The 24,432-nt window shown below is 44.9% G+C and overlaps 1 protein-coding gene across 4 annotated transcripts in view; it reads left to right on the top strand.

Annotated features, from left to right (window-relative positions):
* Positions 1-6,179: 6,179 nt before the first annotated feature.
* Positions 6,180-24,432, top strand: part of F13A1 (coagulation factor XIII A chain) — a 76,758-nt gene continuing 58,505 nt past the window's right edge. Inside the window, exons 1-4 of one of the 4 annotated variants that reach the window (XM_054814599.1) lie at positions 6,180-7,041; positions 12,524-12,688; positions 16,851-17,002; positions 22,743-22,931. In XM_054814599.1, the coding sequence (XP_054670574.1) occupies positions 16,852-17,002; positions 22,743-22,931 (340 nt within the window). In that variant the 5' untranslated portion in view covers positions 6,180-7,041; positions 12,524-12,688; position 16,851. Of the gene's footprint in view, positions 7,042-12,523; positions 12,689-15,425; positions 15,656-15,794; positions 15,911-16,843; positions 17,003-22,742; positions 22,932-24,432 lie in introns of those variants that run through there. The other 3 variants (XM_054814600.1, XM_054814598.1, XM_054814601.1) reach the window with 3 other exon arrangements.

Below are 24,432 nucleotides of genomic sequence, written 5' to 3'. Positions count from 1 at the left end.
GCTTTGCTTGGGTTTTGTTTCTTGTACAATGGGACTGGGTTTATGTTACAATGGGTCTGCGGAGTGAAATCTGACTCTTTTAAAATGACCCAGAAAAGGGGTTCAGCTGACCCTGCGTGCTTTTTCCCAGCTCTCAGAGTTGTCACTTCCTTTCTTTGCAGAATTCTGTCATTTCTAAGGCATGGTGTGGGCAAGAATGCACACGTCTGCAAGGTGCATAAATAAATGTATGCTTGCAGATTACGCTGGTAGTGGTGGCATCACAGTATGGGACAGGGCATGGAAAGGGCCCAGGGGAAAGCAAACCAGCTGTGAAATCCTGCCCTCCCTATGCCAGTGCATGATTAAGGTCATGGGCTGGATTGTGCCCTGCCTGGTGAGGGAATTAAGATGGAGCAGCGGCATGCTGGCTGCAGCTGTGGGAGGCCTGCTGGCATCATGAGGATGAGCACAAGCGTCCCTGTTCAGCCGCTGCCTAGGATCCAGGGTGTCCCCAAAATATCATGCAGGGTGCAGTCTAGGCACACACGTGTGTCATCCTGGTCCAATGTATTGCCTTTAGGGATCAGCGGGAGGGCAGAGTCCAAGTGCCCTCGCCGGGCTGTTGATGGTGGGAAAGGGTTGGAGGGCTGGTAGGAAGCTGTGTCCTAATTCCATCAGTGCGGCATGGGTTGGTTTTTTGCACCTCTGACGTAGTTTGCTGCATCAACAGGCTGCTGAATCTACCAGCGTCTATCCAGAGAGTGTTAAGACCACGGAGGATCGTATTACTTTTTTGGAAGGCATGAGTTTCTAGCACTTACTGAAAACTTGCAGATGAAATCTTAAAAATCTTGAAATTTCTAGAGAAGCAGTGAGAAACAAAAGACACAGGCACATTCATGGTATTCTGTCATCATGTTTAATGCAGTTCATAGTAAATGCATGTATGTATCTGTGTAAATAAATGTATACACGTCTGTTAAGCAGTTTCTCTGCTTATGATTCTAGGAATTTTTCTTATTAAAATGAAGAAAATATGTAGTTTCATATCACCTATATTTGCAATCCCATTGTAAAAGAAAAGTTTTGTGGTAGCTTCTGTTAGTGTGTTTCAAGAACAAATATCTGAATCTGTTTTTTCAGATACACCAAACACATTTTTTTGCAATGATGGAAATTATAAAACCTTTTGGAATGTCACTTTTTATTTGCCTGAATGGAAAATAAACAAGCCCCTTGTTCATTGCCACCTCAAACATAATAATCTGGAAATTGTTTTAAAAGCTGGAAAACACCCGTAGGAGATACAAAATGGAGAAAAAGAACTGTCAACTTTCCTGAATGATTAATCCTGGATTTTAAACTAGACAAACAATATTTTATCTCAAACAATTTTCAGAAAATCACGACTAAACGAGAGGACAGCTTTCCATTGGCCCGGTTTAGTTTATTTTCATCTATACTGCATGGTATCCTTTTCCATGATTAATCCCATGAGAGAACTCAATGTGAAGCAGATTATGGGAAAGCAGTCTAATGAAAGTAGTTTTGCAACTTTAAAAACACAGCCATTCCCAGGATGCTCGGGTGTGCTACTCAGAGTGAAAGGGAAGGAGCAAGCGCAGGATGCTTGAGGGCTGGACCTCCACCCCCTGCATCAGCACCTCCTGGTGAGCGATGCACTACTGCCGTGCAATAGGCATCGGTTTGGGGGGGTGCCACCACCCTTACTTTGGCAGAGCCATGTAAGGATATGTCTACAGACCAGGCTACAAATGGGAATAACTTGCCACCGGCCATTTCTGTCAGCAGGAGAAGTTTTGTACTTCTTATTGCGCATAACAGTTTCCTCTGCCAACAGCTTCATTGATCAAGGTATAAATGAAGGTAGGGAGCTGACATCTGCTGTCCTCTCCGCAGAGCGAGGAATGCTGGCTCTGCAACCTCACGAATGAAGGGAAAAAATGAAATCGCCTTGGTCCCCTTCTGCAGAGCAGTCATTAACCTCGCTAACGGGGGAAGGAGGTAGTTTTTTTTAAAGCCCATGCCTGGGGGATTACACATGCAACTACTCTTAATGTCAGCATTGATGTTTCCAAGTATGTATGCTCCTGAAAACATAACCCAGCTGAGCAGAGGTTCCAAGTGTGCAGATTCATCCCAAGGGGATGGATGAGAACAGCGGTTACAAAACAGAGGCCCAAACCAGCCCTGTTTATGATAAAGGAGTATCTACATGTTTTCATTTGTAAATGTGGATTTCAAGGAATAGATATATATATATTATTCAATGTGAAAAATAAAAGGCTATTCACCGATGTTTTAATATTGTGCCTTAATAAAATGACATTTTCCAGAGCCAGTCATGACTTTAAGCCATATCATGGCTAAAATTATTAAGGGAAGGATCACCACAGCAACAATCACATTGCTCCCCTTCTGCAGAGGAAATGGAAAAACACTCAAACTTTGCCAACCTGAATAAATTATCCAGATTATCGGAACTGTAAGGAAAGCTGTATGTAATCAGCTCTGTGTGCGTGTGTGTGCACATGTGTTAACTGGATTGCAGCCTGTGAAATACATGTGTCAAAGGGGACAGCTCTGAAAATATCCTCAAGAGAAAAAAGTTGCCATGGTTGTCCCTTAATTGGCCAGCAGACACCATATGCGGTGTGGTGCTCGCTGCAGTGCTGGGGGACCTCAGTCCAGCGGCTGGGCTGGGCTGTCCTGCTTGTGGTGATGGGAGATGGGATGGGGGATGCTGGTGCTCTCTTGGTCTTGTTCCAGTACGAAGAAGGGAAATGGCTAGTTTATTCAGCCCGGTTTGGGAGCACAGATGCACTCTTACTCTGCTCTGGAAGTTGTTTTTATGTGTTGGGTGTGGTTTGCTTTGCCGAAGAAAATCTTCTTGTTATCTGGAGAGGGAAGGACATGGATGGAAGGGTTAGGGACAGAAGCAACATTATCTCTGCTTGACTTTTAAGCACCCTGTGCAGGAGTCTGCACTGGAAGCCTCCTCTTTGCCAGGCTGCCCATATGGTCGGTGGAGAGAGGTTGGCTTTTTTAGAGGCAGCCCGAGGAAAGGATGTGACTTGGAATAGTGGTAGTGATGTCAACATCTTGGGCAAATTCAGCGTGCATCAAAGACACCAAAATCATGTTAGGGAAGCCCAAAAGCATGTGGCTTTCGAGCACAGGAAGACAAGGTTAGGCTTGGAGTGCAAAGACTGTATGCTTCCATTCCTGCTGCTCCTGCCGTTAGGAACAGCACTTGTTTAGCCGCTTATTGGTCCCACACCAAACCCTGGATTGTCAGCCGGCCAGCAGGCCGCCATCATTTCCTGGCTTGGATTTCTAGCTAGCAACGTCCCTCCGTTTTTCTGGGATGACACAATTTAGATAAATGGGGTGTGATTGGTCTGTGTCTTTAGATTTTTATACTTTTCAGGCTCATGGATGTTTTATGAAGGTGGTGTGTGCTCCCGCTGAACAAATTTAAGCCTGCTGTTAACAGACTTGCTTTTCTTTTTTTTTCTTTCATGCAGGCCAGTGCAGACTTGGGCTCAGGTAGATGACCTCAGTAATGCCAGCTGTACCCCGGCTCCGTTTGGAGTATCTACCGAATGATGGGTCCAGTACATACTGTAATGTTGATGCAGACTGAATTCCAGTAATCACCTGTACCTGATGGTAATGTAGCTGGAAAATGGTTAAGATGGCTGCTGTCAGAAGCTCATGGGGCTTTCTCCTGACTTGCAGTACATGCCGTTCAGGGCCCTCGGGTGCCAGTGGCGGAGCGTGTATGTGAACAAAGCAGGGGGGTTAAGTTTGATCACAGCTGAAAAGCCTCTGTGGCTTTTACTGCCATTACCTCCAGCTTGCTGTAAAGAGCAGTTTAAGTCAAATTGGTTACTCTGCAATATTCTGCTTTTCATTTTTTAAAATGCAAATTTTAAAATTTGCTTGTCAATTAATTTCAAAAGGCCTATGGGCCCTTCCACTCCTTGCTCTCTTTTCTGTTCTTTGCTATCTGCCACCTCGCTGTGCTCGCTGTGGCTCCAAGGCTGGCACCCTGCTGAACTGCAGAGCCTTGCCACATGGCATGTGCTTTTAGGCAGGTTTTTGTGCTGGCTGGCAGTGACACTGAACCATTGCGGTGGGGGAAAGCTAACAGCAGCAGCTGGAGTTAATGAATCCTACATCACCCTGGAACAGGGATGGGAATCCCAGAGCTCGGAGGGGGTTTCATGAAGGTCTTCTGCAGTCTTGATGTGTGAGTGACTGGAGGAGATGAAAGCACATCTGGATGGGCTAAGGAATACATATGTACTAGAATTTTTTTTTCATTACATTTAATTCAATGCTTGTGCATTAGGGTTTTTTCCCCCATCTCTTTTTAAGGTTCGCTTGTTTTTCTGGGTAAGGAAAGATATGACTGGTGCATATGGTTAGATGAATGTCTACTATGATTCTGTTATTGTGTGCTGGACCTTTAAAAATAAAGTGATCCCCAGGCTGTAATCTAGGAGGGATTGCTATGTATCAATGCAAGATGGCCCTTACAGTGAGTTACACTCTTGTTTTTCTCTCATGTAGTTGTTATTTTTCTCCATGCTTGTTTGATTTAATTTGAAACAAAAGCCATTCTGGTTGTAGGCAATTTTGATTTAGGTGCTCGAGAAATGGGACAGGATTAGGTCTGTGAAAAAGATCACTGAGGAAATCCTGCAGGAACAGCACATTGCTTCGCCCGCTACCCCATCAAAGCCAGGTCTGGTCAAGACATCTCCTCTGTATGGCCCCAACCTACCTGTTAGGAGGACAGATTCTGAACTAGATGATAATCCAGGATGATTTTCTTTCCCCTTCAAACTCCCTCCCTCCAAACTAAGGTCCATATATTATAGCCAACACCCTGGTCTACAAAGCTGAACAGGTTCCTAGCTGCAAAACTCTTGTCTGGGTTCCTCATAATGAGGTAATAGCTAAGAAGCCACCAATTTCTTTCATCCAGATCTACTGGATGAAAGTCTCAAATATCAAGGACATATCTAGACCAGCTGTGGGTCAGATGCTTCTACTGTGTATGTATTTTTTTCACGGAATCAGCTCAGTTGCATTATAGTTTGGGAATAAGAGACTCGGCAGCCTCTAAGCTGAATGTGGCCTCACAGAGTGCCTTCCTGGGGTGCTATTTTATTCTCTCTGTTGTACCTTCCTGTCAAATGTGCTGAGAAATCAATGATGAACAGGAGATCCCTAATCTCCATGGATACTTGTCCCTGCATGGTGTCAAAATCTGAGCTGGCTGTTTATTTTCTCATATTTTACATATGACTAATTTACTTAGGAAGGGGAGGGAAAAGAAGGAGGCTATTTGGGGTTGAAGTAAAAAATGAGAGAGAGGAAATTTGGCAGTGGTTCTTAGCTGGAGCTGCTGGGAGGCCTCCAGAAGCCTGTCCCATACCTGCATCCCCTGAGCTTGCTGTCCGCTCTCATGCTTTGTTCTGTGCTTGCAGCAGGGTCTCGGGGGAACACAGCTGCTGCAGCTGCTCATAGACCAAAAGGTGACCTTCTGAGTAGCCAAAGAATGATGCATTATTTAGTCCATTCTTGGCTAAAACGGAAATGAAATTATTTCATGAGCAGAATTATTTGTTTGTCCTTTCACTTGGATGCATCCTCTTTGCACCACACGATAGCGTGGTGTACACACCACTCCTCGTGGTTTCTTCTGGGTAAAGCTTTTGATAAGACAGGTATTATACTTTGAAAAACACTGTTAACTAGAAAGACCATAGTAGCCAAATGTAATAAACTTCAGTTTAGAGGTTTGCAAAAACCAGCTTCTATTTAAATAATGTGTAGGAGTGAAAGCTTCCTGGTGAAGTGTATGTCTCTAGACTATCAGCTGATACTGGTAAGTATCATAACCAGCTGTTATTTCAACGTGAAGTATTTTATCTCTTTCAATTAATCAAGAGTGTCTTGGAAGGTGCTGTAGCAGGACATTCATTACGGGGATGTTTAATGAACGGACTATTTGTCATTTGCATAGACAGAGGCTTCAGCAACTGCCTCCCAGTGATCTGTGATAGCCAGGTACTTAGGCACTCTGTGTATCCATTGGGCAAAGGAGGGGAGGCATATGGGAACAATTTTTCAGAATGTCTAACTTTAGATTTCCTATGTGGTCTTCCAGACAGAGATTCAAAGAACCCGAGGCTAGAGCCTACCTCTCCTGCTGACTGTGAATGAAGACTGCAGTATACTTTGCTGCAAGTCCATCTGCTCTTGAACTTTATAAATACCTTTAAAAAGATCTATCTAATAGTGTTTTTCCTTTGAAGCTTCCAACACCATTGATGAAGGCTTGAAAGTGGTATTATTCACATTTCAGATGAAGAGAGCCGAATTGTCAAGATAAGAACTGATTTGAGAATGGCCAATTTTCTCCGAGAGATGAGCACGTGGAGGGACCTGGGGGAAGATCCAGTGCTTACCAGGGATTTCACTGAGCTCAACAAGCCCTGAAACTTAGGAAGGAGAAGAAATCCGCACAAATGAAGAGGTGCCCAGCAGACCATGCTATCTCATTGGAGAACCCAGTGGGCAAAATTCTCAATAAAATCATAGATAGCTGCTTCCGTGGGATTATTTTTATTAGTAAAAGATTAGATGGGGTAAGGCAAGTAAACAAGGATTCCATAAATGACTGCAAGTGTTTCAGTTGCTTGTTTGGCACTGTCTTAATTGTTACAACTGCACAACATGATGAAAAATGACCACCTTTCTACTCAGACAAGCTGCCTTTAAAAAGAAAGGAACGAAACCCAGCTCTATGATTTCTAGGATCCCAATTAATTAAAATGGACATGACTGGAGAAGCAAAAGCACCTGAGCAGCTTTCAAGCCTTTTCTCTGGCATGTTCTTACGGACTCTGAGTCCTTATTTCCAAACACAGTGTCTGCTCATCCCATTGCAGCACCCTTCAAACCAGCCTCCCCCAAAGAATCCAGCAGACGTGGTCTGGGAGAAGAGCTGAGCACAAACTGGTAAGCATTCATTGCAGGGAGTTCTAAGTGTTGTGGGACTTAGTCAAACAGCAAAGTACAAGCTTCTACTATGACTCATCTGGTGCAAAACTAGTGCTAAGTATTGTACATAATTAAAACAACATTATTACAGTGAGATAGCACTTCTTTTTTTGGCATGGTTAAAGTCTTGAAAAGGTGTAATGTTTTCAGCCTTCAGAGCTGTGAAGAAGATGAAGAGTTCTGATGGGAGTTCATTCTAAAAGATATCATGGCTACAGTGAGTTTAGATCAGAATTTGCATTATTCCTGAAGCTCTGCATGTATATTTCAGTTGCTTTCATGAAAGGTTGTGGTTTTTGTGAGAATAAGCACAACCTTAAAGTAGTATTCATGACTCGCAACAATGACCTCTGTAGACATTCCAAGGATTTGCTGATTTTTATGCCCACAAATCACGTATCTTATTTTGAACCACATTTCTTAAAGAGGTGCTATTGGTATTTCAAGTAACAGACACAAAAAATTATATTTACCATGGAATGCAGTAGAAAATGTTGGCAACAGTGGTGTCAGAGAGCTATAGTTTCAACATTTGTACAGTGACTGTCAGCAGGTTCGGAACAGAAGTATTAGTCAGCCAATGGCCCTACCAATGGAAAAAGTTACAATTTGCCTACTTGCCCCAACTTTTTCCTTCACAGGTCCACAAATCAACTTTGCTTTTTATGAATGCATCCTCTCGATTAAAATTTATTGTGGTGTAATGCAAACAAATTCAGCTTATTGGCTGCTCAAAAGCCATTTATTCAGGTTAGTTGCTTCTCATTATCCTTAACTAGTAACTGCTCTTTATGGTGTTATGATATTATGATATTGTTTCTGTTCATTGATTAGCTGTCTGACTTACAAGGAAGAGGTGGTGTCACTGCGAGATGGTGACATGGACCATTTTAAGGGACAGGACCTTGAATGAACCTGTTTCCATCTGTGTATAACAGTGGATACCTTTGAAGCATGTTTATGCTCTTACGTTGGCTACTTCTTCAACTTAACATTACCACCACTTTTCTTATTATTTCCTAACATCTTGTACCCCATTTTCATGCACATCTCCAAGGAATTATCCACGTAAGTTACGGGGACTATGGAGTTTCAGGAAGAATCCCAGGCAAACAAGGCACTTGGGTCAAAACATCTGAGCCATAGCCAGCGAGCCCCTTCTTTTTGTATGAGCTGAACAAACTATGGGTTTTTTACAAGTCTGAAGATTGAGAATTCCAAGGGGCTTTCTGAGAAAATGATTGTTTAATATAAAAGATAGATCAATTCCAGTTTTGTTCGCACTGCTGTTTTCTGGATGAGTTTCCAATCTATTAGTGAAGTAGTAAATGCTCCCCCAGCAACAAACCATTGATATTTTGAAAGGAAATCAAAAGCAGTGTAAGGTTGTTAAAGAAAATGGCTTGAAAGGAAAAGAGTGAAAGATCTTACCATTCCTATGATAGCTGCAAAAGTTTGTGAAGATTACAGCTGAGAGAGAGATGGGCCAGAGAGAGATCAAGGAGTCAAGGAGAAGGTATCTGCCTGCAGAGCTTTGTCCTAGCATGCCTTCTTGCAGGCTCACAGCCAAAAATGTTGTAAAGATTGATCTGTAAGGGGCACAAAACCAGAGGTGGAGTTGTGGGAGAGGATGCATAAGACCCAAATGGAGAGGGTACCTGTTGACCGTGGTTATGACCAACTTTGTCCAGCTTCGACAGAATTTACACAGATTCTGGACATGTGAGAGAAATACTGCGCGTGCCTTTTCTTCATAACGTAGGGTTTTAACATCAGCCAAGCAGCCAGGGCCCTTGCTGTGGGAGTGTGGTGGGGTTGCCCTCCTGTCTCTCAGCTGATCTAACTTTCTGTTTTTACTCCATCCATGAGCTCACTATGAGAAGAAAGGGAAAAGTATTTGTATTCCACTGTGCACATTGACAGTAATTTTGTGGATGCAGCACAGCACTATAGAAAGACACAGGTATGTGGAGCATTTAGAAGGCATTAATTTCTTCTTATGTTCTCCTTTTTCGAACCACACTACAAAAGACTATAGTGGGAATAGCAAAAGAAAGAACTTGCAGACTTCACAAAAATCAAAGCCTATAGCTTGTGCTGGATGGGTATATTTGCCACACATCTGTGATTCTGAAATGACTTTTAAATTGCTTTTGAACTTCATCTGGATAATGATTCATCCTTTCAATTTCCTTTGTCCCTCCAGAACATCTGCCATTAACAAACCAACCAGTTGTGATGTTTTACAGTCCACATTTGAACCTGCTTCTCAAAACATTGCACACTTCCTTAAATGAGCAATTACTCAGCTCATTTACACAAAGATAAGGTCAATCTTGGGACTGAAAGATGGATCAACAACCCACTTTGGCAACCATCTTTGAAATGAGTCAAGAAGCAGTTGCACTAGAGACTTGTTAAACTGCAACATCATGTTGCAGAAATGCAACATCAACAGGCAGCTTAAGTGTTTCTGTACAAACAGATATTGTACAGCCTTGATTTGGTTGAGCTGAGCCCATTACAGGATTTAGGCATATGCCTGAAGATGGAATTACTTACACGACTGAAGTTAAGATGTGCTTAAGTGTTTTGTTGTGTATGGGCCTACACACTACATCTGTGTTTGTATTAAGAGGAAAAGCTGTTCTACAAGACATTCAGGCATTTTAAAATGTAATTTTGTTCTGAACTGGAACAGGAAGTTTTACCCTGAAATGAAATTTAGGAAATCTTTAATTCCAGAGATCTTGTAATTGAGTGTACTTGAAACATTTTGTGTCAGTAATGTTGAAACGCTTTGTGACATTAAGATTGAAATATTGCATGTCCACATATGTTACTAAATTAATTAGAACCAACTGTCAACTAAGCATGCTGGGATTGCCTGGGCTGTGTATTACCCACCCCCCAGATGCATGAAGAGCTCTGGTCTGATCGAGCTTCTTGGCTGAGGTGCAATGCTCCATGAACACTGTTGTTCAACCTAGTGCTAAAACAAGGATATTAATCTGTGCACGATGTAGAACTAGACCCACTAAACCCTGCTCAGCCCAAACGGCTTTATGTTGGGATATCTCAAATGTCTTGTACCAGGTCTTTGACGCAGACACTGTGCTTGTGCTTGTAGGTGGTTTCAGTTTTCCTTGGCTTATTGGTTCTGGCCTGGATGTATCCAAGGTGACTCCACACTGTCCAGGAGCCACTGGTAGTTTGGGCGCAGCAGAAATGGATGACCCTCATTTGCACCTGATGCTTTATGTGACAAGCGAGCCCTTCTGGAGCTGAGGGCTGCAGCTCTGCAGCAGACAGTGTGGGTGCAGGACTGAGCTGCAGCTACTTAAACTCAAGCTGGGTCTTTGCAGAAACTTTAAGGTTCGCTTCCCTGAGCTCCTATGGCCTGTCCTGCCATAGACATCCCAGTACCTGGGGACTGCAGCCTGACTGCAAACTTAAAAGATAAATGACCAAATCAAAGCTAAGCATGTTTTGGTAACTTCTTACTAACTGTTTTACCATAATCAATTGTCATTTTCTTGCAAAACATTTCAGTATTGTGGAATTAGCATTCACTATAAGGAGACTGATGCATTGGAAAAAATTCAAGCAGTTGTGTGAGTATATAGCATGAATGACAGAAAAAGTCTTATTAGACTGAATATATTGTTTGCTCTACCTGTCTCTAGAAACAATGGCTGTTGAAGGAAGGAAGTAGGTATCTGTCAATAGTGGCTGAAAGGGGATCATAAAAACAATCTCTTTCCCCTGCTCTTCAAGTTACTGTCCCGCTTCTCAGTCTCCTTGCCTGATGGACCAAGTAGGGTTGATCCCTAGGCCAAGGCCTTCTCTTTGGGTGTGTGGGCTTAAGATGACAAAGTGATACTGAAGCAGTTGCTTTAGAAAAGTCTCTTTCTTTGGCCCAAACATATGGCCCGTGTGGTGAAATTTATTCAGACAAGTGTTTTACCTATAATGGCTTTTCCTACTTAAGTCTCTGGGTAGCTATGGCTTTGTTTTGATGTCCTGTCCTTTTATTTTGGGGTTGAAATAAAAAGCTAAGATCCACAGTCTTTGTGTCTCTATCAGCTTCTGGGTCAGCTGGCCATAGCAGAGTTGTCCAATCCCATTTTTGAGAGATGTTCTTTCATCCCTTAAGGCCTCAACTCCAGCAAGACATAAACCAGTAAACTTAGCTGGAGCCTGTGAATATCCTCTCTTACGAAACGGCCCTTTGCCCCAGCTTGGCTTCTATCTTACTCTTTCTGTAAAAAACTAGAGCAGCCCCTAGTACCCAACCAACTCAATGCTTTGGATTCGGATGTCAGTAAGAATCGGAGTGGGAACCTGGATTGTATGTTCATAACAGGCAATATAATTGTTTTCTTATTTTGCTGCAGTTACTATGTGTTATATTTCTGTCTAAGGAAGTAAAACGCCTTCACAGACGAGTACAAAAAGATGCATGTATTTTCCCAAGTCTGAACTCATGAGCTTGTATGTACTTTACTGTACTCTGACACTTATTGCAAGAAATATATTTTACATAATTGGTAGTGGCCGCCACATATTCTGAGAGAAAAAGGTGTATTGAACTGTATACTGTGTATCACTGATAATGATTTGCGGCAGTATCTTCTATAAAAGTAAAGGATAATTTAGCACTTGAAAGCCAGGCCTCAAAACCAAAATAAAATCCTTTTCTTTTTCCATGCCTAGGCTAGGATTCATCTCACCTCACCATAGACACCGGCAGTGTAGACACATATGGTAGGACCCATCACCCCAAGCTCCCTTTGCAGTCAATACAGGGAACAGGCACTTTTAGGCCATGATTCATCTGACCTATTTACATGTCTGCTGTAGGAGGAGATGAATCACTGCCTAGACTAGATCTGTGCGGAGGATAAAGGCAGCCAAAGATGGCCAGCTCAGATGTAGATGCTTATACAAATCTACAGTTTTAATTTAGACTTGCAGTTTGGAACAACAATTTTTCAGAGAAGAGATAAATATTCTAAGCCACATTTTCCTAGTAGAATGTGTGTACGAATACATATATATATATATATATGTTTTTTTCTTCCTGCAACAGAAACATTTGCAACAATATCGTTCAAAAACTGGGCCTATATCCCCTTCTCCAAATGTTCTGCCATCTGAAGAGCTGCCATTTTATCTCTCTCTGCCTCTGCCCCTTTTTCACACATACAGATGTGCGTACACATGCCATGTTTCAGAGCTGGGACTTCTGAATTTTCAGCATTAACTCAAAATATACTCCTCTGTGTGTGGTAGCCAGAGCTGTTACACATAGATATATTAGCTGGTTTTGTTCTTTAAAAAAACCCAAAGCAAAATACGCAAACAAAACCACCAAATGAACATTTCTGAAATTTGCTACTGTTTAAAAATATCATTTTTTATTCACATTTTCTGCTAGAATCTGCTCTACTCTGCCTGCAGCCTTGGCGAGGCAGGGCATCATGGGAAGATGAACGCCAGTTTCTGGGAGACAAGTACTGATGCAGAGGGAGGGGAAGACAGACGTGATCATCTAAGAAAAGGTGCAAGTTCCCAAGTGAAGCTTTGCGAAGACAAGAGAGAGGTAATGTTGTATTGCTATGTATAGAAGATCAGAGTTGAAAGAGCCTGGTTTATGGGGAGTGAGGACGATGTCCTTGCAAGTACACTTGTGCACATGCTGTAGTATAATGTCCCAGTGCGTCTGAACACCCATCTAGTCTGCAAATGGCACGAGGGTAATATTTTAAAAAAGGAAGAAAGGAAGTCACCCTGTTGCAGAGCTTTACAATGCTCAGCTGCTGCCGAGGAGTGCTTGGTGTAGCTACAGTAGTGGTAGGCAAAATATCCCTCCCATCCAGCCGTTGGCACACAGCTCAGCAACCCGTTTATGTGAGCACCTGGTTGATCAGTTTGCTTGTGACAGATCTTGGCACGCCCTCCCCTCTGGCTGTAAAGCTTTACTGACTCTTGTGTTTTGCAGGATTTTTTTTCCCCACAAACTCTTGTCTGACATGGGAGGGCTTGGAACAGCGTGATACTGGCTCTGGTGACAACGGGAAACTGCATTTTGGATAACCCTTTAATGGTGCAAGCTTTCCGGCCATTTAAGGGCTTTTCTGCGAGGATCGGGAGGAAAGGCTGCCCATCACCCAAAGTCCATTGCAGTCAGTGGGAACAGTGCCTGTGACTGCAAAGGTCTTTGGTAAAGGCCGTGAGCATCTGAAGGCTGCCTCTGAGAAACGGGCACGGGCTTGCAGTTCCCCACAGGGTGCAGTGCAGAAGCGGCTTCAGGAAGAGAGAGTGCTCTTTCACCGGTCATCCCAGTGCATCATTCATTAAATATAAGGCCCTACAGGAAAACCAGGGCTTTGTGTTCTCTGTGCCCATCCTGCATCAGCCCTGACGTCAGTAGTTTCGAACCATGGAAGTTAAATTAAGGCCAGTGCAGTCTAATAGGCAAGGGAGAGCAAATGCTAAGTCAAGGTAATGAGAAAATACCTGCCATCTGGAGCTGTCATAAGCACAAATTTACATCACTCCCCACAAAATAAATAAATTACAGCCTGCGGAACATTACTCTCCCTGGATGCAAAGCCCCGTTCCTGCCACTACCGCCAAAAATTTTGGCCTCCCCGCTTTCCGCGTGATTGTCGGCTTCTGCCGAAAGCCCCGGGGAGATGCACATGGGCACGGGGGGACATCTGCAACCGCTGGCTGTTTAAGCGCAATGGCTGTTGTGGGATCTGTTCGGCTGCATACGCTCACTCCCTTCCTGGCTCTGACAGAAAGTTTTCCTCCCGGCTCTGACAGCACCGCAGCCACTTGGGGAAGCACATGACTTCCTCGGGAGACGGAGCTTCTTATTTGTGTTGCAGGCCTCCAGCAGGCATGGCACGGAGGCAATATTTATATCAGTTTTTGTAACGTCGTCGCAGCAGCTGCAATTTTGGGAACTGAAGTGCTGGCTGGAAGTGGAGAGAGAGGCACAAAGTGTGCCACACCACGTTGAAATCAGGGTGGAAGGAGAAGGAAAAAAAAAAAAAAAGAAAATCAGCAACCAGCCTCCTCCCCCAGAAAGCTCATTGTGTTCCCGGGTGCCAGGGGTGCCACTTGCCCTCCAGATGGTTACCGCAGGGCCCATCTGCCTAAAAGTGAGTCAATGGAAATCACAGTTCAGGATGCCAGCGACAGGACCGCATCTCTCCCCATGGGGTGCCCGTGCTTCTAGGGGAGCAGGGCAGGGGAAGGGGAGTCCCTGGGCTCAGTGGCTTCCCATGCTACGTGCCTAACAGCCTTGCTGAGGGAGGCAGGGGAGAGCTCGAGCCCTTTGGCTATGAGACAGCATAGAGTAACACTCGCGTGCGGATAGCGAGACTGCCTCCAGAACGGCCGCAGCCTGGTGCCATGCCTCGGCAGTCAGCCCGAGCAGGCTCGTTAGCCCGGCTACAATGCCGTGCTGGTGCAAGCACACTGCTCCCCGGTGCCCAGCTGGCACCTCTGCCCCACGCTGTGCAGGTGTCCTGGCTTGTGTGGAGCTACCTCGCCGTGGCCCCTAATGGGAAATCCCCAGGGAACCAGGATGGGGGTCCTGTCTTCCAGTTGATTTACTTGCTGCTTCCCGTTATAGGAATATGACCTGATTCTCTCCTCTTCTGCCTCCTGGCTTGATTTCAATGGTGTTAAGCCAGCAGAGGTTTGAGGCTTCACTGGTATTATGGGCCTGGAAGCCATAGCCAGCTGAAAGAGAGTGCAGTCCTCTTCTCTGTATCTCCTTGCTCTTTCATCTACCCTGCAACTGAGGCAAATAAGTACCCATGGCTGGTCCTGTGTGTGTAAGAGGGGCTCTCCACTGCCCATGCATGCTCTTAGTAGGTGACTTGTGCCTCTGCTGCCAAACAGCAGTGGCTGGCAGGACAGTGGGACTGAGTTCTTCCCCGTACACTGTTTTTTCTCCATGTAACTTCATTGGTCTGTGGGGTTATGTCTGACAGAGCAGGTGTCACACAGTCCCCAGTTATGTTAGAGCTTGATGGAACTGAACAAAGTCCATGTAGAGCTAAAATGCTTCCAGCAGGTACTGCCCCAGACACTGGCTGTTAGGCGATATACGTTTTAGCATGGGCAAGGGCTGAAGGTCATTTGCCCCAAACATAGCTGTTTAGTGCAAAATACCTTGACTCTCCTGAACTGCACAGGGTTTCAAGAAAAAGGTCCTTTCTGCTGGGCCACCAACAAGCTCTCCACGTCCATGTTCCCCACAGTCTTCTGACAGGGCTGCTGTGAGACACCAGGCAGGGGAACCTTCGCTCTGTCTGTCTGTGAGTACTCTGAACACCAGCACCTGGAGTTGCATTGCAGGCACCGTGAGATAGAGACACCATTAAAAACCAGCAACATGGTGAGCACGGCTTCTTGGGCTGTGTCCCTCAAAAAATACCCTCCAGTCTCCCACTTTATACACCCTTGTGCCATGAGCAGCTCTACTCCATCTCACCAAGATCTGAAACTTCAGTGCCCAAGCTGTTTCCTTAGCCCTGAAATGCTCCTGGTGAGTGGGGTTGGGGTGAGACAGGCAGAGAGAGGGAGGGAGTAAGCAAAGACATGCCAGCAGTGGTGGCAGATCCTCAGAGGTGGTGTGGGGAGGGCTTGGCAACCCTTTCAGCACTGTCCTATTGCAACAGGAGGGAGGAGGATATACAGAGGTTACTTAAAATCCCCCAACTTTTTCCAGGCTTCTATTTCACTTCAGAAATTCTGCAAGGGAGAAGAGAAAAAAAAAAAAAAAAGACTATCTGAAAATAAGGTACCCTTGCTAACTAAAATCTTCCTTTAAGAGCTTACTGCTGTTAAATAATTGCTACATTTAAAATTGCTGTTTTCAGGAGCTTTGGGAAGAAGTTGTGTTCTCAGCCATGAATATTTTCTTAGAAAGATGGCATGGCTTTTTCATTGCTACATGCTTACACTGAAATAGATGTGAAAGCAGTTTCAACTAGCTCAAAGAGAAGTCTCTGATCAGCCTACATCTGAGATTTCCCTTAAGGTCATTAGTGGGAGAGAAATAAGTGGATAAGTGCTTTTTTCTTTCCTTTTTTCCCCTCCCTTTCCCTGCTTTCTCTTTTTTTTTCCTCTCTCTCCTTCTCAAAAGTGGATTTGCTGGGTGCAGAAGTTAGCCCTTTAGATATTGGGTGTTTGGGTGCACAGGGACAGAAATACAATTCTCCAGTAATCATCCAGAGACTGTTGTAGGCTGTAGTATTTGGGATGATTGCAGTATAACTTAGAATGTCATTTTTATTAGGGGGAGGTAGTGTGTGATGTACTTCATGGAAGTATAATTTGCTATTTTGAGTTCAATAATGCTGTTTTGGAGGGTGGGAGAGTGAATGATTTTCCAGTTCTTTTACCTGAAACACCCTAATGTTTTTAATGCCCTGCTTCTCCTAGGCAAGTACTTCTGTCTTAGGCTTCCCTCTCCTTCTCCCGCCCCCCCCCCCCCTTCTCTTATTCATGTGTTTTGACAAACACAAAGTGCCTTCCAATCCTTAGAGAGCTGTACTCCATCATTACACTGATGTTTTCTGCCTCTCCGTTTTTATTTATGTGAGTCTAAAAATGTGTCGCTCACTGGCACCCCACACTGGTTTTGGGTTCCCCCATCTTACATGTGCCACGCTTGCTCACGTTTGCTTTTTCCTTGCACTCTTTCCTTCTTTCATGGTATTACAACATTTTTAATACAGGATGTCTGAAACAACGAACACCAACAAAGAGCAGAAGAAGCCTCCTCTGAATGGGAGAAGAGCCATCCCATTAAACAACTCCAATGATGAAGAAAATGAGGTCCCTGAGATGGAGGCTTTTGGATTGATACCTAGAGGATTTAATCCAAAAGGTACAGTGTACAATTAAGATATGAGTCTATTTTTACGTCTTCCATACTCACCTCTGCCCAGGTCTGTGAATTAAAACCAAACCACTTCTTTCCTTACATGTTTCTATCTCAGATAGCTTTTATTGCTGAAAAAACTTGCTAAAAACCAGCCATGTGCATGGAAATGATACCGCAGGTTATGGATAGGGAAAGTGAGGAATGGAGGAGCTGAGTGACCGGTTTTCAGCTTGAACTGTGGGAGTGGTTAAAAAAAGGCAAGAATGGGTTTTCCCAGTTTGATCATAGTCACAGAGTTGCTTCAGGACCTGCTGGCTTCAGGCATGGCTGTGGCAGCACTGGGGTGACGGGGGCAGGAGGAACCTCCCCTCTTAATGGCCCTACTGGTTTGTATGGCCTTAAACTGTGAAACTACTGCAAAATGCCGGCTAGCAGGGAAAACTTTTGCTAGATGTTCAGCTCATTCAGAAAAATGAATGTGAAACTAAAAGAAATCCCCATATTTTTAATCGTTCTCCTGTGAAAAGTGTTTCAGTCATTTGGCTGGGGAGACAAAACAACATCGTGGTAGGGGATGGGCAAATCAAATCACATTCTCAGTGCCAACTCTTTGGAGTGAACCTAAAAAAAATAGGTAAGTTTTGGTTTAAAAGAAATCAGGATTGGCTCCTGAATGAGTCACCAACCAAATTACATTAATTTTTGGCCTATTTTAAATGAACAGCAGAACTTGTTGAACATAGCAACTGAGGGTAGCCAGATGTAATAATACTTAATGCTCATATGGGACTTTTCATCCAGGGTTGAAAAAGTGCTTAATAAATGTGGACAAGCATTAATTACTGCATTTTACACATTGGGAAACAGACAAAGAGATTTTAAGTGGCAAGTTCAAATTTTTATTGCAAAGCATTGTTTCTGTAATCCTAATCATGTGCCCTAACCACACGTCCCCTCTCTGTGTCCCCCCCGCCCCGTTTTAATACACACACATTTCTTTAAAAAGCATTTCTTTTACAAAATGCCTGAGCAAACCAACTGGCACATTAAGGCTGTAGAAACTTTACTTGAACCTTTTCAGACAAGCCTGTAGCTCTGGGTCAAGTATGTGGGTTTAAATTGTCAAATGTAATGCAATACAGGTTCTGACTAGATACCGTTTCAAACCCGATACGCTCGCAGAAGCTGGAGATGTGTAAGGGTGTGGGATACCTTAGAAGGAATGCAGCCTGTGGCTGAAGCCCACCAGTACCAGGAGAAAGATTCCCTTTGGTTTTTTTATGTGCTTCACATCAGGCTCTGGATGAAGTGTGGTGCTGGTGGGTGGGAGCCTCTTGCTTTTCAGAAATGCAATGGAAACTTAGGAATGTCAGGTCACGTGAGTTGAGGCAGGAACACAATGTGTGCCTAAGGTGATGCTGCTGGTGAGAAAAACAGCCCTTGTCCAAAGCAAGGGTTTGTGTGGCCATAGGATAAACCTAGCTATGGTATGGCTGAAAAATATATTTGTGCATAACAGCAAAACTCTTTTTGTACAGTTGGATCAGCTCTGCTGTGCAGTTCAGCTGTTCAATGCTTGTAGCAACAACATGCAAGGGGTGACCTGTAGGGAAGGGACAACCTGAAGGGAAGGGACTGCAGCACTGTTTCAGTGTGCATCAGCTGTGATCTAAGCCTGCGATACCAGCTGATGTAAGTGTGGTCCCTGGACACACAGTTTTGGGGTAAGATGCTCAAGTCACCTGTCAGACCACGTTAAGGGTTTCTAGCCTGATGGAGCTCAGACTGGGACTTACACTGAGGAGCTGAGCCTGCCCAGAGCACTCCCAGCGTTGTGCTCGGGGGATAAAGCGAGCGTCTGCAGGCAGAGCAGGAGTGGCAGAGCGCGACAGGGCTCCAGTGCCATGAGCACGTCCTTGCAGAAGACTGTTTGTGCCACCTCCTTCCCCTTCTCCTGCACACCTCTACGCTTCTGGGTTCCCACATTTCATTGCCATAACACACTGGGAAAAAAGCATGCAAATGCTTTTATCCCTGCTGTCACAACTGAGGTTTTTTTCTGGCCTTTGGGGTAGGACTGGACACCTGCTATAAACATCTAAACATCAGCGTCTTCACTTATGTCAGATCATAGTCAACACAGAGCCGTCCAGTGAATGGAGGTGAGGGCACAGGCTGTCCAGAGGGGCAATTGGTGTCACTTCCAGGGTGATCAGTACCCTTCTCTCAGTTCCACTGGCTGCAGCAACCAGCCACTAACTGGCTGTAATAAGAGGTTACATACTAGGCTCACATCATTTAGATGGCTAAATTTAACTGAATCCTGCCCTTGATCTGTGCAGTGTAGGTGTCTACAGCTGAGCTAGTCACCCTCGTTTCTCTTGACAGCCAACAGAGAGAAACAGGCATTTTTAGGGTGTGATTCATTTGACCTATTTTAGCTACTACTCTAGGATGAGGTAAAACCTTGTGCTTGACTAGCTAGCTCTCTGCTGACACCCACTTCTACTCTGCTGAATCACAGCAGGAGCGAGCGGCTGAGGCTGCCAGGGACGGCTGCCTCCCCAGCCCGGCCAGTGGGCTGCCTCCTGCGGGAGGAGATGCTCAGGGAGGAGGACGCGCAGCCCCCGAGTGCTTCTTCAGCGTGTCTCTCTGAACACGCCTGTGCCGTGCCCTCCCCCTGGCTCTTCCTAGCCAGCTCATCTCACTGCAATGTGTTACGAGTGGGCCTGGTGCTTACAGCCGCTCGGTGGGAGGACGCAGCCCTGCGGCCCCACGGTCTGCAAGCTCCCCACGCACCCTCCTTTGCAAAGTTTGGCAGCTTGCCAGGGAATTGTGCTTCCCCTGTTAGCAGAGTGATGGGCACCTCCTTTGGAAATTCATACTATTCTGTTTGTAATCCAGAGCCCTTTCTCTCTGGTCCTCCGAGAAACCTGATGTTTAAAGGCTATTCTTGTTATTTGAAAAAACAGCTCAAGCTTGTGCTCATTTATTTCCATGCAAGCTTAACATTGCAAAAGCTTTAAGAAAGCATCAGACTGCTGCCTCTCGTGCAGGAGACCTGTTTGCTCTAAAACAGCAGACCAGGCTATGGGCACACCGTCAAATGGACCTGACTTCAAAGGAGGCCTCGATGGCCACCTGTCCCTCACAAACAGATGAGCAGTGACGTCAGTATCGCCTGGAGCCTTCCTTTTGATCGCACCTTGGTGATGGTGTTAGCACATCCCATTACCCTGCTCATGTTTTGTCCTCCGTAATTAACATTACTGTAATTAACACAGGCTCGGTTAAGGATTATCTTCATCTGGCAAGCTCAACGTGCATTTTAATACTGAGAGTGAAAGTGGAATGTGTTTTCTGCAGATGTGTATGGCTGTGTTTTGACAGGAGCCGTGTAGGGTCCTGAGATATGAGCAATGGATGAACTGATGGCCCAGGGTGACTTAGATTTGCAGTTCCTTGAAGGGGCTAAGATGCAAAAGAAGGGCATGGTCACTGTTGCCTTGTATTTCAGAACACGAGATAAAAACGCAACAAACCCTCAACTCCATTTTTATGCCTCCCTAGAAGGAGGGAGAAGCTGAACCAAACTTACTGATGGCTTCACCCCTCACAGAGCCCCAAGATACGCAGCTTTTACATGCGGTGCTTTCAGCCTGGGAGGAGTTGGGGGAGACTCTCCCCTGCTCCTGCTTTAACCCCCTCCAGGAAATTCCTGCCTCATGTAATTTAATTGTGAGCTTTGTCAGCATTGTTGTAAGTGAGCTTTGGTAAGTTTTGCAGGGAGGGAGGCAAAGACATGCCCCTCTTCACAGAGTAGCAATGAGTTTCCAAGCAAAACGCATTTAATGTTTCACACAACAAACATCTCTGTAAGGTTGGCCAGCAGTAAAGCCAATAGGGATATACAGAAGTTACTCCAGAAGCCTGGCAAATTGAGCAGAGAGTAACAATAACGTTGCCATGGAATTTTAAGCCTGCCTCAGGATTGAACAGCATATTCCGGCCTTTCTGCAGATTAGGGTTAGCAGGATGGTTTTGGGTTCGGTTGTCCAGGGCTTTTCCATGAAAGGAATGTGTCCTCAGGCGGTTTCCTTTCCTTCTGTTTCCTGCAGGGCAGGGCTGGGCAGCTGATGGTGGCAATGCACAAGCTGCCCTCGTTCCCCCTCTCCCGTTAGCTGTTGCCCAGAGCCCAGGCTGGGTGCCTTGCCCAGGGCAGCAGAAGGACCGTGCTGGCGCCCAGGGGAGCTGCTGCCTACGGGGCTCTGCTGATGTCTTGAACACATCCCTGCGGAAGGGCAGGGCTAACACACACACTGCTGTAGTCTGGAGGCCACACACCCAAGAGCGAGCTGCTCTGCTGCTTGTCCAGAGCCAGCCACTGAGCAGCGTCTCCCTGCCTTCAAGGAAAAGCCGTGCGTAAAGCTGTTGTCTGAGCTTCTGTGAAATGGGCCGTGTTCAGCCCTCAGTGACTTGAATATCCGACTCATTCGCTAAGCGCATCGTTCCTGCTCACAGCGTACTCAGTAGCAGGCCAAATTAGCCACCATCGCCAGTACACACAGCTCCACCAGCTGCTTTAAATGTGCACCTCTTTTCGCCAGGCATGAGTTTGGCTCTGTCATCGTCAGTATAAAATGCAGAAATTAGCTAGTTCCTAACTGTCAGCACCTGGAAAGACAAGCTGAGAGCTGTAAGTCAGGCTTTACTCCTCTGTCTCTCTCCTGGTGGTGAGCAGTAATGGTCCTCCTGGCAGAGGTTTCATGATTATCTGCCCAAGCATGTAGGCAAAAGAATGATGTCCAGTTCATTTTCATGTGGTTGCTCATTGTGTGAGAAGACTCCCGTTGTGAAGATTCCCGGTACGGTACAGTCATGTAGCTTGTGGTGACTGCAAGTGCCTTTGGCTGTCCCAATGCCACCCCACACTGGTCATTAGCTGAGCAGACTAACTTCTAGCAGTGGCAGGCTATAACCCTTTAGACAGCCCTGATTTGAAGGGAACAAAGCTTTGCCCATGCACGTTATAGATACCTACTGCTGTTTGCCTATAACTCTATGCTGTAATTATATACTGTAACGTTATATTTAGTTTTCATAAGAAGACACTAATAGGAGTGGAGGTGTACTGAGAAGCTGAGTCTAGACACATGCAGTACAACAAAACCTTATTTAATACAGACAATCCAAGCTCTCAGCTGAATGCAAGATCACTAACTGCCTCTCAGGCTCTTCAGCACTCAATAGCAGTGGCGCTTTGCAAACATTAATGTATTTAAGCATCACAAAACCCCTGTGAATTTGCATTTTAGGAATGGAGGGCTGCAAGGAGGGAGACATGAAGCCACAGGCCACTGATTGCACTGGTAAACTTGTGTCAGCGAGGCCCAGACTTGCAGAAAGCCCATCCCAAAGGAAAGATGGAGGCCAACTCTCATCGGGAACATTCAGCTTTCCACCCGTAGCAACCTGCCCTTTCTGCAATTGCTTTCACCATTCACTAGAAGCTTTGCAGCCTCTGTGAAAATGGCAGGTGGACAGAGAAGTGTCAGTCCATAAGTCTCTGCTCAGCCAGAAGGATGCAAGCCCCAAACAGATCCAGCATGCTCCATTGCACGTTGTTCCTCGATGAGGCAACGCTGGGGAAGGGGAGGACAGGGCCTCTAATGATGTTGATATCAATATTGACATACCAGCGTACTGATTCCTTCCCTCTCTGTTCATTTACGTGTCTCTGCAGATTACCTGCGTGTTGTGGACATTCATATGTTCCAGGAGCCCCATGAGATTAACAAGCAGCAGCACCACACTGACAAGTACTACAGCCCCAAGCTGATAGTGCGTCGGGGACAGTCTTTCCAAATCCAGGTTGACTTCAACCGACCCTACAAGCCAGAGACGGACCGATTCTGGCTGGAGTATTTGATAGGTAAGTACCTGGCAAAGGCTGTGTCATAGCAGCGAAGTAAGGTTGAAGAGACTCTCATAAACAGGAACACAGCAGTACTTAATGGCTGGGTCTTTTCCTGTTACAATTGATAAACCATAAAAACAGGTTTAACCATAGGCAAGGAAATGCTTTTCTAAACAGGGTCTGAATCCTTACTCAAGAAAGTCAGCAGAATTGCTTGTGAGAGAAGGAGCAGCATCCGTTTAGCAAGAAGCTGTACTTTATTGAGCTTTCAAAGTTATCTCTGGTTAATCCTGTATGGCAGTGCTGAAAGGTAGGTGGAATGGGAAACACCTTTTATTAGCGTTTAGGAGATGCAGAGAGGAGTCTGTTGTTTGAGGTGGGAGAGATGACTATGTATGAACTTGGATAACAAAATGTTGAGTATGCAAGGGGGAAAAATTACGCAGGGCGGAAGAATAGGAGGCCGTACAACTTTGCAGCCTGCATTTACAGCCAACCTGGTAACAAGGGAGAAGGTTCAGAGATTGTAGCTTTGGACCAGAGACTTACTCAGGGCCACATCAGAGGCTTTCTTGATTTACTGCAAAAAGACCAAGAAAGCAATTTTTCCTCTCGCTGCGAGATCTTCATCAGAGACACAGGTCCTAATGTACCTGTTGGCTTATTGAAGGTACAGGACTAGAGAAGGGCATGACCTCACTAGAGAAAGGGAAAAGCAAGTGACTGCGTGGGTCTTCCTGCTGTGCTCCAAAGCTGGCCCCACCGAACACTGCTCCCTACATCACAGCTCTGGGAAAGCCCCAGGTTCATCTACAGTGATCTGGGAGTTTCTGTGTTAAGACGTCAATGTTTCCCTTATAAACTCTTTAAAATAGGTTTGAATTGATGTTTTAATTTACTTTCCTGAGAGATGCAGTTCCGAAATCTGTAACATTGATTTTTTTTTCCACTGTTGAATTATGATGATGTGGCCATTTATTAGATTTGTTGCCTTTTAAAGCTAGATGGGCGTTTATCTCTTAAACATATGTGCAGTGAAAAGGTTACTGTCTGCACATTTTTTTCCATGGGTCTCTTCCTTCTAATTTAAATTAGGGTTGGGAGGCATGTTATGACAGTCCAGTGAATGATTGGCTGAACAGCCACAAGTGCCTTTAAAAATTTAATATGCATAAATATCATTAGTTCTTTTGGGATTTAATTAAATTCAAGACTGTTCCCTTAATCTTTATATGTTTAAAACAAACAGCTGTAGCAAGAAGTGGAAAATGGAACATTTGTTTTTTATTGCATTGTGTGCAGTTTGCATTTGTTTTAATCAGATATTCTATATTGGAAGAAGAAATTTAACACTTCTGATGTTGCGCAGTCCACTTAAGAGAACATACTCATTTATTTTCCTGTTGGTCTTTCCTAACACATCTGTCCATGGTTTGTACCTTGAATCCCTAAGCATGGATAAAAGTCCCTTTATCCTCAGCCATGGTAGGAATGAGGTTATACGCAGCCTGAGCCA

Source organism: Grus americana, chromosome 2 (genome assembly GCF_028858705.1).
Source record: "Grus americana isolate bGruAme1 chromosome 2, bGruAme1.mat, whole genome shotgun sequence".
Taxonomy (NCBI): domain Eukaryota; kingdom Metazoa; phylum Chordata; class Aves; order Gruiformes; family Gruidae; genus Grus; species Grus americana.
This window is presented reverse-complemented; position numbering and strand designations above follow the sequence as displayed.